Below are 18630 nucleotides of genomic sequence, written 5' to 3'. Positions count from 1 at the left end.
CAAACAGCGCTGACTGATTAGTTTTGGCTGGTACTTGACTGATGTCATCACATATTTTATGGGACCCCTCAAACTGCAGTAATAATGTCATGGATCAGCACATTTTTAGAAACGCACTTTGAGTCAGAAACTTAGAGAGGGAATTTGACCAAAGTCAGCAGCAGAAAGTGCTGTGATCTGCTTTGAGAGGAGCATGTTGTTTCAAAAAGATGATTGTGGTGAAAACAGCAAACCCTGTCCTGCAGACTGTTTACCGCTGTGACATGACTGCAGCAGCCCCCATATACATTTTTATGGAAAAACTGGTCTGAATTTACATTTAAAAAAAGATTATACATGATACATGAACAGAAACGTGATAAAATGACAAAATTGATAATGGTAAAGTTATAAAACTGACATTTAATATTACATGCAAAAATGAGATCTGCATTTCTCAGGGTTGTGGGGGAAGTAATACCTTGAGATTATTCTGTTTGTTTTTCTTTGAAATTTCTCTGCCAGGTAATTAAACTTTTAATCCTGTGAGTTTCCAGAGAGGCCATTCATCCCAAGAACTGAACATCTGTCCCGATCAGCATATAGTCCTAAAAAAAAAGAAAGTGCAACAGCAGTTAAGAACAGCTTCCAATTAATAATTATGTTGATTAGCTAGATATTTAAGATGTTTTCCTCTGAGTTACTGGACCGCATTAAAATTTGACATATAATAAACGCAGTTAGCTCAGACACATGCAGCTTTAAAGAAAAACTCCAATCTCTGACCTTCATGACCTGCAGCTGGGTGTTCACAAGCTTCATCTTTCCAAGAGTAGGAAGTGGGTATCCCTTTTCAAGTTGTGCTATGAAGCAGAATTTAAACATTTAGACAAACTACTGTCAGAAATCCAATATGGAAAACATTACAGCAATATTATTAGTAGAGGCTTAATATTGAATTTTAATTATAAAGGACAGTTGAATTGAATCCAACTCAAAGTGCTTCACATAAAAACAATCAAATAGATAATCATAAGGACAAAAAACTACCACACATTATGAACTTTAAGGTAAAAGGACAATAAATGAGTTTGAAACTGGTTCAGTATAATTACTGAAAAAAAAATGAAATAAAAATGAAAAAAAAACACTTACAGACACAAGCAATGAGTGCAGTTGTTAAGAGGCAAAGTTGGCCTTTTGTCCTCAGTTAAACCTGCACTAACTGTTATTTGGGCCACTAGGGGGCAGCAAAAATAAGTTGCAAAAACAACATTGATATACATGATGAACTTGTTAGCAAACATTAACACATCCAGCAGCTGTGAAGCAACATTGCCATTTATTTGTAGTCACCATTCTGTCCACCTGATGAATGTAAGTCCAATACTCACTGTCTTTTAGCTCTATTTTTTGTTTCCACCAACACCTGAGGAAAATACCTGTCTCTCTCTAGCTGCTAAATTCTCCACTATGTTCACCAGCTGGTCTCTATGTCTGTCTGCTGTTTGCTGCTGAGCACGTTGGCTGGCAGTGGTAATGTAGACCTAACGTAGCTCATCAGGTCACACAAGTTTTCTCAGAATACAGTGTAACAACTGTAATTATGATATATGGAAATCATAAAGTCTCCAGTGATTTTCTTTGGTGAATGTAATGGGCTTCAGTACAAACTTAAAAAACAATTGTATTTATGATATGTGTTACTTATTTTTTAAATTAATAGTGTGATGTGACTGCAGTGGCATATCATAAAGCCAGTTGCCAGAAAAATGTTGGAATTGAATGTTTGTGGAATCCACAGATACATTACATTTGTACATTGCAGATACTGTAGCAGTTACTTTGAAACTTTATTTTTCTTCTCATTTTGACAATGCTGTGGTTAACATGTGGTTAGGTTTAGGCACAAAAAACAGTTAGTCATAGTTAAGAATAGATACATTTTTGGCCTAGTCCCTTTTACCCCAGTCCTGGTTGGAAATTCAGTAAAATCTCAGTTAAAGACAAAAAAAAGTTTATTGGGGCATTATCCCAGCAGGAAACACTGAAGTGTCTTGATAAAATATAACTGCTTTTAGTGGCACTATACAAGGATGACACACTGTGACAAGTCCCTAAAAAGCACCACGTTTGGTGCATATAAAACCACTGGAAAAACAGCAACGGGTTTGTTGTTTGGAAGTTTTAAACAGGCGACTGCAACTTGCCAGGTGTCCCACCACGGTGACACGCTGTCCACCATCCCCTCGGCCTCCCGATGACAAAGTCTGTTCATACACTATGTCTTCACTACACTTCGCAGTGCCAGTATTTCCTTCCAGCCACTGGGCTGATACCAGGCAAAAAAAAGTTGGGAATCACCAGTGTAGGCTGCTCAAAATGATGCCACAGGTTAGCTTGCCTGCATCATTAAGGGTCAGGGGCCGGCTTGAATGTTGAAAGGAAAAATTCTGTTTTAGTGACACTGCTGATGTTGGATGTGATACTTGAATCAGTCTAAAGAAAGGACCCCATAAACTCCCCTTTGATCTGCATACAATAGCCTAAGTACCTGATGTGACACCTTGTTTATATAAACTAAATATGCAAGAACTCACCATTTAGTTTCGGTATCACAACCACTTTTAGGACCATTTGGAGAATTTTGTCGAGGGATTTGACCTGCGGGTTATAGTGAGGGTTAGTTTGTTATTTCGACACGGATGTTGCATACCGTGACTCGTATTAGAATGCAGTTCTCACCTGAAAATCTCCCACGTAACTTGTCCCCAGGGTCAGATCCATTCTGTGCAAATTAGGCAAAATTAGACTACGACGTTCATCTGTACGAGGACCTTTTGGCCCCATTTTTCTCCTCTGAGAACAGGTAGCAATTTTTAAGTAACTCACGCATTTAGGCCGACAGCTCCAGCCAGCTTCATTCCACTGACAAACACTTTGGCGCTGACACTGGTCTCCTGTAAAGACAATGGGGTGAGGAGAGTTAGTGCTCCTCTGAACCACAAAATTGGCTTTTTATTATGTTGGCTGTGTAACTTACCAAGTTCAGGACAAAGAGAGGGGACAGTGTGGCGTTGGGTTGTATAGCGTAGGCAGTCACTGTGCCAGAAGCTTGAACTGTCACATTGCTGGGTCCAAAAGTGATGACGGGATTTTTCACCGTCTTCACCAGCAGTTTCATCATTAGACCTGGAAAAAGCTTGGCTAGCTGAAAATGAAGAGATACATAGTTGATAAATCACCAATAAAGATAATGCTCAGTAAAAATCAGTGGAATGTGTCATCACCTGCGGGATGAACGCTCCAAACGTCCTTGTGCTGAGTCGGATGGGAGAGCTTTTTGGTATCTGTAGGCAGAAAGGTTTCAGGGTTAGTGTGAAGTCATGAACGTAGATTGATAGGGGATTCAGCTGGCTGCAGCTTACCATGTCGTCAGTGATGTACAGGCTGAGGAGTCCAGCTTTGTTGTAGACGAAGGCTGCAGAGTTGGTGGTGAAGGCAGACAGGCCGATGTACATCATGTTGTTTATCATAGGCGGCAGAGAAAAGGCTGTGGGGGAGAACGGAGGCTCCTGATGCTTTCCGATGTTGTAAAATTCACCCTAAATGACAAAGAAACAATAGAGACAGAAAAGTAAGGACATAATTTCTCGACAACTAATCAGACGCTTTAGATATACTATTTATAAGCTATTCAGTAAAATTGACTATACATACCCTTAAGCTGAAGTCTATTGAAGTGTTTGACACTGTAGGAGATGACACCATGGAGTATTCAATCTCTGCATACTGGTCCACCTTGGCTACAACTGCAGGAAGGCAGATAGTCTCTCATGTATCCAGCATCAATGAAACATTCCAATATTTGACATAAAGATAATGTTTTACATATGAAACATCCACATATTTGACATAAAGTCAATGTTTTACCAATGAAACATCCAAATGTTTGACATAAAGTTAATGTCTTACCTATAAAACATCCAAATATTTGACATAAAGACAATGTTTAATCTATAAAACATCCAAATATTTGTCATAAAAGTAATGTTTTATCTATAAAGCATCCGAATATTTGACATTAAGACAATGTTTTATTTATGAAACATCCAAATATTTGACATAAAAGTAATGTTTTACCATTGAGAGTTTTCAGCTGAGGGTTCAGATCAGACACTGCATCAGCCACCAGAGGGCAGATCTGCAACAAAGAAAAAAAAACAGACACACTCTATTCCCAGACTCCAAAATAACCTCAAACAATGATTTCTGACTGGAGAAAACAATTCTTTATGTCATATCTGTGATATTTTCTGACTAGGCTGTTTTCTCAAACATCTTAAGACTAAAAGTTGCTACCAACTGGCAGAGGTAAGAGAAAAGAGAAAAAGAAATCTCGAAAACGGGACATGCACAACTTGACACATTTATCAGATAGTAGTAGCTACTAGTTTATTTAGAAAATAAGACAACAAAAAAATCACTCTAAGATTACAATATACAACTTAATTAAATGAGAAGATTAAAGATTAAACCAATGTTATCCGAACCGTTTGCCTTGTGACTCGCCACACAAACAGATGACTTTGAGTTGTTCGCTGATCTATCAAAGGCTGATTTACCCTGTAAACTTCTCATAAAGTTTTATTTAAATAACTGTTTAAGGCCCCCCAAAAACTCAAAGACTCTGAAAAATCTGATATATAGGAACTTTGTTTTTTCTTATTTCTTCTCTCAATAATCTTCTCACGACCCCTTTAGATTTAACTTGGGATACTTTGGATAGGGTGTGACCACTAAGTTGCTTAACATTTAACTACCAAAGTTATTTAACAGAATATGTAAAACTTTGTGAAATTGGGAAGTGAGAGGAACTTTTAAAGGTTCAGTCGGTAACTTCAGCTCAGCTTCAGAAAGAGCTTTGTAAAAAAGAAAAAGTGGCTGAGAAACAACCACTAGCAATGGAAAAAGTTTCATTCCTCCCTTGCCAACATCAGTGAACATGGCAAAGACAAGTAATCAGAAGACTGATGGAGAATAACTTGCTTTCACTTTTACTATCTGCTTTTGTTAACTATTTTGCTATGTAGACTGTTGTTGACAGTGTGTGCACAAGCAGTAAATGACCACTGTGTTGGAGACTTCTCCTGGCTCTGATTGGTTGCTTTTGTTCAGGTGAATTCTTGCGGGGGGGGGGGTGTACAAAACTTACCCACTTCAGTTTTACCTGCATTTAGGATTTCTTGGAATAAAGTAAGATTCTTTGTGAAAACAATCCCAGAGACAAAGTGGGATGATCAAAAAAGTATACGTCTGGTTTGCTCTCACCTGTTTCTGCATTGCATTTCGTAGAGCCTTATCAATAAAGGTTTTGAAGAGATTGTACAGCCAGCTGAAACAAAAAGCAATTACAGGAATAAGGGCCCAATGCAGCGTGTCAAGCATAGCTAAGAAATAACTGGACATCCACATTGCTTTCCCTCGCGTCCCTCAAACATAGTGCACAGCAGGCTTTCTTTTACCTGGCTCCGCCGTGGAATTTGATGCTCGCACTGCCGACAGTTGCTGCACAGCTCATGCTACTGACCGTAGGGCGGCCTGTCTCGTCACTGTTGATGGCAATGCTTGTAGTGATTGTGAGGTCCTTGACATTCAAATCAAAAGATCCGCTGTCCTTGCTGTAACGAGAGGAGTCACTGCTGCAGCAGAAATACCTCATAATGAATTTAACTCTAGTGAATAAGGAAGAAATCTTGTCTCACTTACATTATTCGGAGGTACTTCACCTTCCAGTCTCCGCGCAGACTAATGAAGGCGTTACCAATGGAGAGTCTGACACCAGTCCCTGGCACTAGATCCAATGCAGACTTTGGTAATCCCACATTCTCTATTTGCATACTGAAAGAGACAACATGCATGTTTGTACTTGGGAAACGATAGTACTTTAAGTAAACCAGTTTCCTACAGAATTTAGTGTTGAATAAACTGGTGAATTTACTTTGACAGGGTGTAGTGGACGTTGCCAATGGGAGACACCTTCTGTTTCCCAGAAATATCCGGGACTTTGATGGTTTTGAGTCTCTGCTGGATCGAAGCCATCCCCAGTTGTCTGCCTAGCAAAAGGCAATGAAGGGAATTTGATGATGAAACTCTGGAGAGATCAGTGCTTTCCAACTGTGAGGAAACCTGCTGTAAACCTTACTATATTCAAGGCCTTTTGCTGTTAGCTTGACCTTTACCCCGGGATCGGTGCTTAAAGTCATAGGGATTAAAGCCCCCAGAGCCAGCCAGCAGTACAGGAACATCTTGACTGTTGATAAAAAGAACAGGATCATCAGCAAAACTCATGACGTGACACAATAAAACAGAGAAGAGCCACAGTGAAATCAAATTTGTATTAGTCATGTCAGAAGTGTCCTACATGAAGTTCTGCATTCATAATCCTACTTAGGTGAAGGTGTGGTAGTGTTATCAACAAAATATACTCAAAGGGACAGTGTAATAAGGTAGTCCATGACAACATTTATGTATAGTGGTGATACTTTTCAGCTAAAGATTTTAGATTTAAAAAAAACACATGATGATCTTATGCTATATAAACCAGTGTTTGCAAACTATATGGCCTGTGATTGCTTGTCACATTCAAGATGATAATTAGACAGTCATATGAGTCTCAGGGAGGTGCTTTTACTCTTACTTTTGATACTTTGAAGGGACCGTTTACACCAAATCAAAAATACATGTTTCTTCTACCCTTAGTGCTATTTATTAATCTGAATTGTTTTGGTGTAAGTCATTGAGTGTTGGAACTAGATGGCACTTAGCTTGTGGTGCTCAAAGCACCAAAAAGTACATTTAATAAACTATTCAGCATTGTTTCTTTCCAGAAATCAGGACCCGATTGCTTGAGATAATCCACAAACCTTGTTGTGAGCAGTTTCATGCAGGAACTAGTTTCTTTCTATCAACAGGGTCATGCTTTTTGAAAAAGACATGACTATTGATTTTCTCAAATGAATTTCTTGGCTCTTTGAGTCCCACAACTCACTCACTCCAAAACAATCTAGACTGATAAACAGCACCACATGGAAGAGGAAAGATATGTATTTTTGCTTTTGGTGTGAACTGTCCCTTAAAAGTATCAAAAGTAAACACACTTCCCTGAGACTCATGACTGTCTAACTATCATCTGGAATTCGACAAGCAATCATAGGCCATATACTTTGCAAACACTTGTTTAACCTTTAACAATATATTGCATTTTATAAGATTATGATGTGTTTTAAATATAAAATCTTAATTTAAAAAGTATCAACACTAAAGATAAATGTCATGGAGTCAAAAGTACAATATTTCCTTCTGAAATGGAATTCAGCATAAAGAAGCCTTTAGTGGAGGTCTGTGAAAGAGCGGACTGTCAGTGCTGCAGCAGAAACCACATGACCCCTGATAAGTCAGCAGGCGAGCGTGACTTTTATTAAATAACACTGAGATTAAAGGCCCAGTCTGCTATTTTTGTTCATTTTCAACAATCTACAAGATTTTACAGATGGAAGATTTTTGGAACATTCAAATCATGCGTTTCCTCATACAATTGCAATACCTCACTGTCAGCGAATGCTGTGGCAGTCACATGTTGTTTGCCACAGTCAAGAGCTCTGTCAGTTATTTAGGGATGGAAAAAAATCTCATTCGATCTTGTGGGGTTTTTTTGTCCATTGATGCCTGAACTTTAGAATGTTGTAAATTGACAGATTGAGGCTCTGAAAATGTTTGTGAGCAGACTGAATGATTTGACTGAACTGACCAACTGTAAGTCGTGTCAGTACAAGTAGAAAGTTGCCTTAAGGAAGATTCCATGTGGTTCAAAAGTTCAGTAGATGGATAAGGTGAGCTTTCAACAACTGTATTGTAAATATCGACATAAAAAGCTGCTTGTCAAAGAGAAACCATAACTCACAACTGGAACCAAAACCACTCTTCGATGATACACACCAAGACTACTTCTCCATTCCAAAAGTAGTTATATTTCATTCCAAAACACTTGCAACATCAGCATTACAAAACATTGGGTACGTCTTTCTAAATCTCTATTCCAGTCTCTTAACATATTCTTTAACAAATAACACTGTCATTTAGGCTGACGTAGAAAAACTACACAAATCAGGATCAATGGAGCACTTAACAGCAGTTCATCTTCACTGGAATCTACCTTTGTCAAGAACATTTCCAAAAAGTTAAAGGTTCCTTCACACATTAAGGTTAACCTGATCAGTACATTTGGACCGTCATTATGAAGATTAAGCTTAAAGAACACATTTAAGAAAGTGAATAAGTAAATTTGTACTTACCTGAAACAGCAGTTAGTCGGGTTGCTCCTGATGTCAGTCAGACTGGCAAAAAGGCACAGTGAAAGAGGAAGGGAGGCACATGGCTTCTAATTCACTTACCCAATCAGAATTGAACTTTTTCTAGGGGACTGCCCCAGATAAAGCAACAATAAACAAACTTGCTATCTTCACTGCTTCCTGCTCTCTTCTAATCTCGTCAATATCAAAAACACTAAGTGCTGTTGCTAGTGCTGTTATCTGAGTGGAGTGTGTTTGCATAAAAAGATACAATTTTAAAGCTTGATGCGATTTTGAACTTTCTAGTTCCTGAAGTCAATTCTCTGTAAATAAGGAACTACGCACAAAAAAGGAAAAAAAATGTTCCTTAAGCCACACGGTGCAGTCAGATCCAGTGCCAGTTTAGCTGAAGCAGCACCATAACACCTCGGATGTAACAATAGCAAATATTAGAAGTGATTATGAAAAGGGAACTAGAAGCACCAAACAATGTACTGTATCATACTTGTTGCACCATTGACAACAAAAGGCCTCAGTGCTCACAATTTACCTTTTTTCAGTCTTTGCAGTCATAACGCAAGCAGGAATGGGAAATGCAATCACGCCCTCCCTCCTCATCTCAGCAGTGGCAGAGCAGGGTTTGTATTGCATGTATCACAGAAAATGATGTAATTCTAAAAGTTAAATTGTAGGTTTTTTTTTTGGTTGGTTGATTTTAAAGTACTTCACATATATTCTTGTAAATATATCTTGAAAGTCTTTCACGAAGAACATTAATGTAAAAATATTTCATCCAAATAGAACCGTTGAAAGGTTTTATGTCACGGCTACCAAAATCTAAAATATTTCTGAAGTCATACCCATTACATCAATTTTTCTCACATACATTTGGCCAAAAAACAGCGTTTGCACCCTGAAGGGCTTTTACCACCGTATAGTGTGATTGAATTGTCCACAGGGGTTGTGTGAGCTTTCTGTGGAGTGTCTGATATTGTGTATGACCTCTGAATAGGATTTGAACTAATAGCTTGAATTTTCAGTGAGCACTGGTCACATTGTATCAGGTTATAAATTCTGGTGAATCAATTCATTAAAGCTGTACAACCACAAAATATGTCTTTGGCTCAATCGAAGACCCTTCAAATTTAAAAAAAAAAAAAAAGTTTACTGCTAGAATAACACCACTGGTGCTGACTGGCCTTTGTATGGCTTCAAAGCAACATGAATCTTTAATGTAATTTTTGATCATTTCATTTTCTAATCAAATAAGAATAATCTATTTTAACCCAAATCTGTTCATGTACACTACCGTTCAAAAGTTTGGGGTCACTGGGACAATTTTGTGTTTTCCATGAAAAGTCACTTTTATTTACCACCATGAGTTGTAAAATGAATAGAAAATATAGTCAAGACATTGACAAGGTTAGAAAAAATGATTTGTATTTGAAATAATAATTTTTTCTTCAAACTTTGCTTCCGTCAAAGAATCCTCCATTTGCAGCAATTACAGCATTGCAGACCTTTGGCATTCTAGCTGTTAATTTGTTGAGGTAATCTGGAGAAATTTCACCCCACGCTTCTAGAAGCCCCTCCCACAAGTTGGATTGGCTGGATGGGCACTTCTTGCGTACCGTACGGTCAAGCTGCTCCCACAACAGCTCAATGGGGATTAGATCAGGTGACTGCGCTGGCCTCTCCATTACAGATCAGAATAGCAGCTGCCTGTTTCTTCTCAATTTGGAGGTGAGCTTTGGGTCATTGTCCTGTTGTAGGATGAAATTGGCTCCAATCAAGCACTGTCCATAGGGTATGGCATGGCGTTGCAAAATGGAGTGATAGCCTTCCTTATTCAAAATCCCTTTTACCCTGAACAAATCTCCCACCTTACCAGCACCAAAGTAACCCCAGACCATCACGTTACCCCCACCATGCTTGACAGATGGCGTCACGCACTCTTCCAGCATCTTTTCAGTTGTTCTGCGTCTCACAAATGTTCTTCTGTGTGATCCAAACACCTCAAACTTCGATTCGTCTGTCCATAACATTTTTTTCCAATCTTCCTCTGTCCAATGTCTGTGTTCTTTTGCCCATATTACTCTCTTTTTCTTTTATTGGCCAGTCTCAGATATGGCTTTTTCTTTGCCACTCTGCCCTGAAGGCCAGCATCACGGAGTCGCCTCTTCACTGTAGATGTTGACACTGGCGTTTTGCGGGTACTATTTAATGAAGCTGCCAGTTGAGGACCTGTGAGGCGTCTATTTCTCAAACTAGAGACTCTAATGTACTTTATCTTCTTGCTCAGTTGTGCAGCGGGGCCTCCCACTTCTCTTTCTACTCTGGTTAGAGCCTGTTTGTGACGTTCTCTGAAGGGAGTAGTACACACCATTGTAGGAAATCTTCAGTTTCTTGGCAATTTCTCGCATGGAATAGCCTTCATTTCTAAGAACAAGAATAGACTGTCTAGTTTCACATGAAAGTTCTCTTTTTCTGGCCATTTTGAGCGTTTAATCGACCCCACAAATGTGATGCTCCAGATACTCAACCTGCTCAAAGGAAGGTCAGTTTTATAGCTTCTCTAACCAGCTAAACTGTTTTCAGCTGTGCTAAGATGATTGCAGAAGGGTTTTCTAATCATCCATTAGCCTTCTGACGCAATGAGCAAACACATTGTACCATTAGAACACTGGAGTGATAGTTGCTGGAAATGGGCCTCTATACACCCATGTAGATATTTGCACCAAAAACCAGACATTTGCAGCTAGAATAGTCATTTACCACATTAGCAATGTATAGAGTGTATTTTCTGATTAGTTTAAAGTTATCTTCATTGAAAAAAACAGTGCTTTTCTTTCAAAAATAAGGAAATTTCTAAGTGACCCCAAACTTTTGAACGGTAGTGTATCAAACAAGTTGAAAGCAAGCACATCAACAGAGAGGATCTCCAAAAAACATGTTTATGACTGAATTTCTATTGCGGTTATCATCAAGCCTATCATTAGAAAAAATGTTGATGTACTTCTCTGCAAACCACAGATACATTTGCTCTTCATTATTTAGTGGATATAATGAAACACAAAAAAAGGCACTTGATTATGGTTAAGAGGAGATCATGTTTTGGCTTAAAATACATGGTTAACTGGGCACGATTCCTGCTGAAAAGGCAGCAAAGTCTTGATAAAAAACAAACCTTTTTGTGTCACTATCTCTGTTGGATGACTCCCTTAAAAAAACAACACATTTTGTTGGTCTCCAACCGTGATCTGCCTGGTCAATGCCAACATTTTCTTGTTGGGCCTTGGTTGTACTACGTATAATTTTTTAACTAACTTTAATGGAGAAACTGAAAAAATTGAATCTCAGAACAGGAACATTTAACCCTGTGAAACCGAGAGTGACATCAGTTTTCTTGCACTGCATTCAGAAGCCTTTTGCATGTATTTGTACCTTTGAAAACCTGAGCAAATGGGTTTTCTTTTGAAAACATGCCGCAAAAAGCAACTTGCCAAGAAATTGCTCACAAGTTTAAAAAAAAAAAGAAAAAGAGCTGAAATTAGTTTAAAAAATAGAGAGATAATAATAATAAAAAGTCCAGACAACTATATTTATTATTAACTTTTTATTGATTTACTTGCTATTTATTTTTAACTTTTTTTGTTGCTAGATTTCAGGTGAATTTCTTGTGGCTCATAACTAGTAACTTCTTCCCGTGTTTTTGAAAGTCTAGTCAATGTCCTCAGGTTTCAAAGGGTTAATTTTCCCACTTATTTACCTCATTTAATAAATCCTTTAATCAAAGATAAACCAACAACTTGTAGAGGACTAGTTGCCGTGCTATTTTTTAATATCAAGTAATTGTATTATTGTTAACATAATAACTTTATTATAATTTTCGGTCCACAGCGTGGGACACTAATATGATGCTTATGACCAAATTCCTTCTGCTGTGGAATTACAATAACAAGTTACAGCCACTTTAGTAACTTTCACTGTGTCAGACACAATGACCTTTGTGTCTTATGACCAAGTAGATTCTTTTTTTTTTATATATATATAATTGTGATCTGGATTATGTTTTTCAAAATCAAATTAAATTCAAATTGTTTCCTGTGTGGGGGGGGGGGGGGGGGGGGGGGGGTTAGGAAAGCAGGCTTGTGACCTGAAGTGAGCTTGTTTGGACCGGCCAGATAAATCTGGATTGGAGAAAGCTGCTCAGTGGCTGGCAGATCAAACTGGGGCTGTACTGGGAAGCTTCCAGGTGTGAATGTGTGAAGGGTTTGAGTGTGAACAGAGTGGTAGGCCCCACTGAAAAAAAAGACCATTGCTCTCAATGATACGTCCCCAAACCCCTTAAAACTACCTTGCTTCATTCTTTCTAAAGCTGTTTAACACATTGTGTGTAAAGCAATAGGAAATCAGAATAGAAAAATGTAAATTGTGTCTATAAAGCAGTTTGACAGAGCTGCTGCTAAAACTATTGCAATGTATTTCTGATGTATGACAAAACAAACACCAACGCTGGCTTTCTTTTGACAATAACGTCTTTTGTTTCTCAGAAGAAGTGTTTCCGTCAAAACTGTTCTATTCAATTCTTATTAGTATTTATGAAATTAATTAGCTTAATTACACTTATTAATATTGAGCTGAGTGAATACTGGCTTAATGCCTAGCAACTGTTGCTATGCCTGCTATTATTTAATTTACTCCGTGACATAATCTTAAGGCCTGTATGCGCATTGTGTTTTTTTCCTCAGTGGTGGAGTCTTTTTTTAGTCGTCTCAATAAGGACAGAGCACATTCACTTCTGCTCCTTTAGCTAGTCTACTGTCACAACAAATACAGAAAAATCCATATGTTGGAGTAGATCAGCCGTCGGACATTGGATGTTGCTGGCGTATGTTTGGTAAAGCTGGTAGGACATGACTAAAAAAAAAAAAAAAACGGTCCCTTCCCATCAACGCTCACAGCTTGTTTGGTGAGATTTTTTGCAAGGTACATGGGTTCTTTGAGATCAGAGCTTTTTTTAAAGTACTTATTTAAAGATATGATAACACCACCCTGTTGAGCATTTATAAGTACTACAAGCACTACACTACAAAAAAAGTTACATGAAAAAGTCATTTTAAAAAGCATGCGAAGTGGCTCAAATTAAACGCCACCAAAATGTTGCATCACTAACAAGCTTTGACTGGCTTAAATGCTGAACATAAAAAATGCTCACAGTGAATCCTCCAGCAGTGATGGCTGTGCTTATTGAGCGACTTCTCCCTTCAATAAAGTCTAAACCAACGGGCAACCTTCAGGGCTGCCTAAAAACCATACTGACACATAGGTGCCAAAAAACTGCAGTTCATCAAATGGCCACCAAAAGTGAGTCAGTCCTCATAGACACCCATGTTAAAATTCCCAACAAGCCTGGTACAAAAAAAAAAGGAAAGATTTTGGTTAATTTTAAAATTCATTATGACTGTATGGGAGGTGAAAAGAGGGTTATAATAACAGCCTGGAATGCATTTTTTAAAGTAATTAATGCCATAACAAGATTAAAATTGACTGAGTTACTTGGTTAAAAGACTGAATTTTGTATAAAAAGAAAAAAAATAACTAAAGACAGATCTGGTGCCCCTGTCACCCCTAAAAGGCACAAAATGGTTTAGTCTGCTCCTGCATGACCATGCAAGACTGCTTATGCATAGGGCCCAAAATTAGGTGCAACCACCCCTGGCCACAGTAAATGTGCAAAAACATGATGTGAATGTGCCGATGCATTTGCGCCACAATCTGTTCATATGTTGTCAAGACATGGAATGAAAAGCACCATTTAGCACATACATTTGTCTCTATAATGAAACATATCGTAAAAAAAATACTGACTCCTATGACAAAATACTGATGTTTGCAGTCCAGAGTGAGACCAGAGAGCAGGTCTCTGACACAGTCTCTGAGATCTATCTGGCTTGTTGGGGCCATTTGGACAAACAGTCCAAGCCTGACGTGTGTCGACACAAAAAGAGTGCTCTGTACACTTTGAGGGGTTGGGCGATGAAACGGAGGCTGAAGATGTTCTGCACGTCTCTATAGAGGAGGTGGAAGTGTAGTCCGAGGAGCAGTTCACACAGAGTTCATTATCAGCGTCATGCTCTCCTCTGCTGCTGCCCAAGGCCGTCCACACTGAGGCAGAGCACAGAGCATTTTTTCCTTTTTGTCTTTACCAGTGAGTTTAACCAGTCCTTTTAACATGACAGACTGGAAATATGTAGAGGACTAAATTTTAATTATGAGTTTTGAAATTGTGCGAATACTGAAATCCAATGATGGTTTTGTCAAAGCAAGTAAAAATGGTTTTAATGTTTTAAAAACCAGGGTTAACATCAGTTTTCTTGTGCCGCTTTTCAAAGACTTTTTGTAGACTTAAATGCCATTTCTTTTGAATACATGGGAAAAAATGTAAATGTAAAAGTCATCTCCCACATCTCACACATAAACCATCTGTATAAGGTCACAAAAAAATGCACTGAAAATAGGAAAAATGTTCCAAAAATCTATATGTATAATTGTTAGAATTATATATTTCAAATTACAGAAAATAATTATATATATATATATATATATATATATATATATACATATATATATATATAGTATATATATGTATATATTATATATATTTATATATGTATATATATATATATGTTATATATATATATGTATATATGTGTGTGTATATGTGTATATATATATATTATATATATATATATATATATATATATATATTATATATATATATATATGTATATATATATCTTTATACAGAGAGAATGTATGTGTGCACTTAAAGAAAATAATTTTCTTATTTATTTATCCATTTTTTACTTTTACTTTTTGTTGCTTATAATCTATAATTTTTTTCTTGCAATTTTTTGGACCATTACTTGTTAAGTTGTTTGTCGCCTCCCTAAGCTTTTGAAAGAAATTAAGCCAATTTGCTCAGATTTCAAGTGGTTGAATGTATGTCCAGTGTACATCTATACTTACTTTTCAGAAAGTATTTGTTTACACTTTGCTTTGGTGCAGTTACTGATGTTATTTTTATGATCTACTTTTGTTATCTTTACACCACATATAAGGTTCAAGCCGGCTTTTTTTAAACTGTGGTTGTGATGCACTCCCGCCCCCCTGAGGCTGAAAGCATTATGGCATCAACTTGTGTCAAAAAACAAATCCAGGGCATCAAACGTGCTTAAATAGCAGCATTACTGCAACAGTTTTGATGCACATGTTTGATACTGCAAAGTCTTTTTATTATCATACTGTTTCTAATACAGTGTTTTATAAAGGAAATGCAATCACAACTGCTGCTTGCTTTTCTGGGATCTGTCAAGTAAACCTCCCTAATATTTTGTGTTGTGTCCTTCAGGGCCTCCAGCTGTTCTCAAAACAAAGATCCTTTTCATTGTCATAAACTCTGCCATGAGTGCTTTTATGTCCTTCTTTTCCACCTCCATAATGGCTTTAGTGTTTGCCAACAAAGTCATCATAATTTCTCAGTATTGTGTGTAAATATTTCAGAGCTAAAAACAGCAGGCGGTTGTGCAAATTAGTTGAAACTCAAGCTGGAATTGGATTTTGGTCAGCAGGGGAGCATCTGTGTGGAGCACTCCGTTCTCACTTCATTTGTGAGGCGATTCAAATCATTCAAAATGAAATATGACATTATGACTTCGACCAAAGCAACAGTCAATCATAAGTGACTGTGCGCCATTTGCTTGATTGACAGATAAAGGCTTTGAGATGAAAAGTGGTGTTGTGAATGAAATAGTAATTGGGTAAATTGGTGTTGTGAAACAAGAAAACAAACATAATTTGGAATAAAAGGGACATTTAGAAATGAAAACTGCTGGAGTGAGATAAATAATGGTATGTAGTAAACTGTTGTTGTGAAGACGAATGATGAAATATGAGTTTAACATTTTATTGGGCCATTTCATAATTTCATGATTATATTACAGCAGGAAACCTTTTTTTCATTAAAACATTTTTGATGCAAAAGTACAAAAAATCTAAAAAACACCATATTGATAGTGAGGTTAGGGGAAGAGGAGCAGGACAATGTACCAGCAAATTCTTCCAAAAAAACATATTGCCATTGTTCAGAATACTGAACACACAGGCCGTGCAGAGGAAACAATTGGTTCCAGAGGAAAAAAAATAAAGGTCATGGAATAGCCCAATTAATCACCAGACTTTAACCCAAAAGATAATTAGTTTGACTCTCAAGTTTTTCCAGAAAGAAATAAAAATAATCGTATGAAAAATATTGAAGAAAAGAATAACTGTTTCCAAAGTGCAGTACTCAACATGTGATATCATCAAAGAGTTGAGTGTCAAACTGCTGGGAACACAAAGAATGAGCTATTTTACGATCCCAGCATGTGATGAATGTTTTATACTGTATATAGTCCTATATAGTATAATATAGAGCCGAGCAGAGATGGATGCAAGACTCATTACTAACCCTGTTGTTTTCTGACCCAGTTAAAATATAAAGCAATAGAAAGAAAAAGGCTTTGAAAAATGATTAAAACATTTTTCTTGCTGCAGGAATCAATATATTTCAATAAATAAACAAATCTATAGAGTGCATTGCATTTCTGCCTGTTTGAGATTTGCAAGATCCTGCTGCAGTATTCTGCAAACAATTTATAGAGGGGAAATATTGACAGCTCCTTTGGGGGAGGAGGGGAAGTTGTATCACACACTCTCACAGACTTTTATTTTTACTTTTGTTTCAATTCCCATGAACTCTTTCATCTTAAAGGTAAAGCATGGGCATGAGACACTGTAAATGCTCTGGCAGTCAAGTAATGGGATGACACAGATGGCCTAAGCACCCCTGTGGTCACACTGTGGGCAAATTCATTACTCTTTCCTTGAGTATGGAAGCGTCTCAAGGACATCCTACCACTTACTTCAAAACAGCAAAAGCACTATTTTCTAACCACAAGAAGCAATACCAGCAGCCTGTCTGTGCTCGCTCAGACTACAAATTTGCAGGAAATCATAAAACATTCAGACTTAAATGGATGCAACTGTGTCAGGTCATTAGTTAGTGTTTGACTGTATGACCAGTGTAACATCTTAGTGTGAGAATGTGACAAAGAATAACACATCATCTACTGTCCAAGGATATTTCCATATCTATCTGCATGATTCACTTAGCCACAATTATGCTATTAAAACTGATGTGCTTTATTCAATTCCCCTGTTAAATGAGTCGTGTGAGTTAACCAATAAATCAAGGGTAGAGGTAAACACTGGGAAATGCTTAAATGAGCAGTTGCATATCTCCTTTGGTAGCTTCTACATTAATGACTGCAAATGGAAGCGAGAATTAATTTAAACGGTGTCCTGAAATGATGCAGCGGGGCGTCAGTGAAATGCGCACAGCATGGGCATGATTACCACCCAAGTCTTTGATGGCGTTACACCAAAAGATACCAAAGGGACAGTTTTAACACGAACAAGTCTGGCTTTTTCCAAACAGACCGTCTGCTCACTGCTGTGTGGGAGACAGTTTGGATTGATATTTCAAATCTTCATTTCCTGTTTATATTGAGCTCCTGGCTGTAACCGGCTGTACAATTGTTGGAATATTTTCCACTGCTCTATACACAAGTCATGTAGACCACAGATGAAGACCCGTGTGTTCTTATATATAAAAGCTATGAGTATTCAACCATGCTAGCAGCTCTGTGCGGCTTGAGAACAGCTGTGATTTGAGCGAAATGCTAAAATCTGAATGCTAACATGCTCACAATGGTAATAGTATAGTATGTTGTGTAAAAATAACAAAAAACATCATAGTATAGTATGTTGTCAAAAAATCTTAAAAAACGTCATAGTATAAGATGTCGTCCAAAAATTATAACAAGTCATAGTATAGGATATCAACCAAAAATCATGAAAAACATCATTATAGTATTGTGTCCAAAAATTATAAAAAAGGTCATAAACATACCCCTACAAGTTGCGCCCACCACCTGTACAAGACACACCTTCTAATACGACAGTCATTTGAACCCCTACTACTTTGTGACGTAGTAAAAAACAAACAAAAAAAAAAAACGACCAAATGTAGCAATAATCCACTTTATCATATGTGACTCACCTTATGAATAATGAGTTGTAACCCTTATCCTTATACTTGATGGCCATCTATATGCTAACTTAGCATTTCCTCAGAGTTTGGATCCACATATGGTAGGCTAGTCGTGTAGATTGTTGGCGAGTGATATAGCCTCTC

At 37.5% G+C, this 18630-nt stretch overlaps 1 protein-coding gene across 1 annotated transcript; it reads right to left on the bottom strand.

Annotated features, from left to right (window-relative positions):
• Positions 1–382: 382 nt before the first annotated feature.
• LOC121952577 (bactericidal permeability-increasing protein-like) lies at positions 383–8437 on the bottom strand. The gene is made up of 16 exons (XM_042499344.1): positions 8334–8437; positions 6185–6292; positions 5981–6095; positions 5749–5880; positions 5505–5660; positions 5311–5374; positions 4123–4183; positions 3700–3791; positions 3408–3584; positions 3270–3329; positions 3023–3190; positions 2872–2939; positions 2725–2767; positions 2580–2643; positions 766–842; positions 383–587 (listed from the first exon to the last, which is right to left on the bottom strand). Exons 2-16 carry the CDS (start codon positions 6285–6287, stop codon positions 546–548), a joined length of 1422 nt encoding a protein of 473 aa, XP_042355278.1. The 5' UTR covers positions 6288–6292; positions 8334–8437; the 3' UTR covers positions 383–545.
• Positions 8438–18630: the final 10193 nt, after the last annotated feature.

Source organism: Plectropomus leopardus, chromosome 2 (genome assembly GCF_008729295.1).
Source record: "Plectropomus leopardus isolate mb chromosome 2, YSFRI_Pleo_2.0, whole genome shotgun sequence".
Taxonomy (NCBI): Eukaryota; Metazoa; Chordata; class Actinopteri; order Perciformes; family Serranidae; genus Plectropomus; species Plectropomus leopardus.
This window is presented reverse-complemented; position numbering and strand designations above follow the sequence as displayed.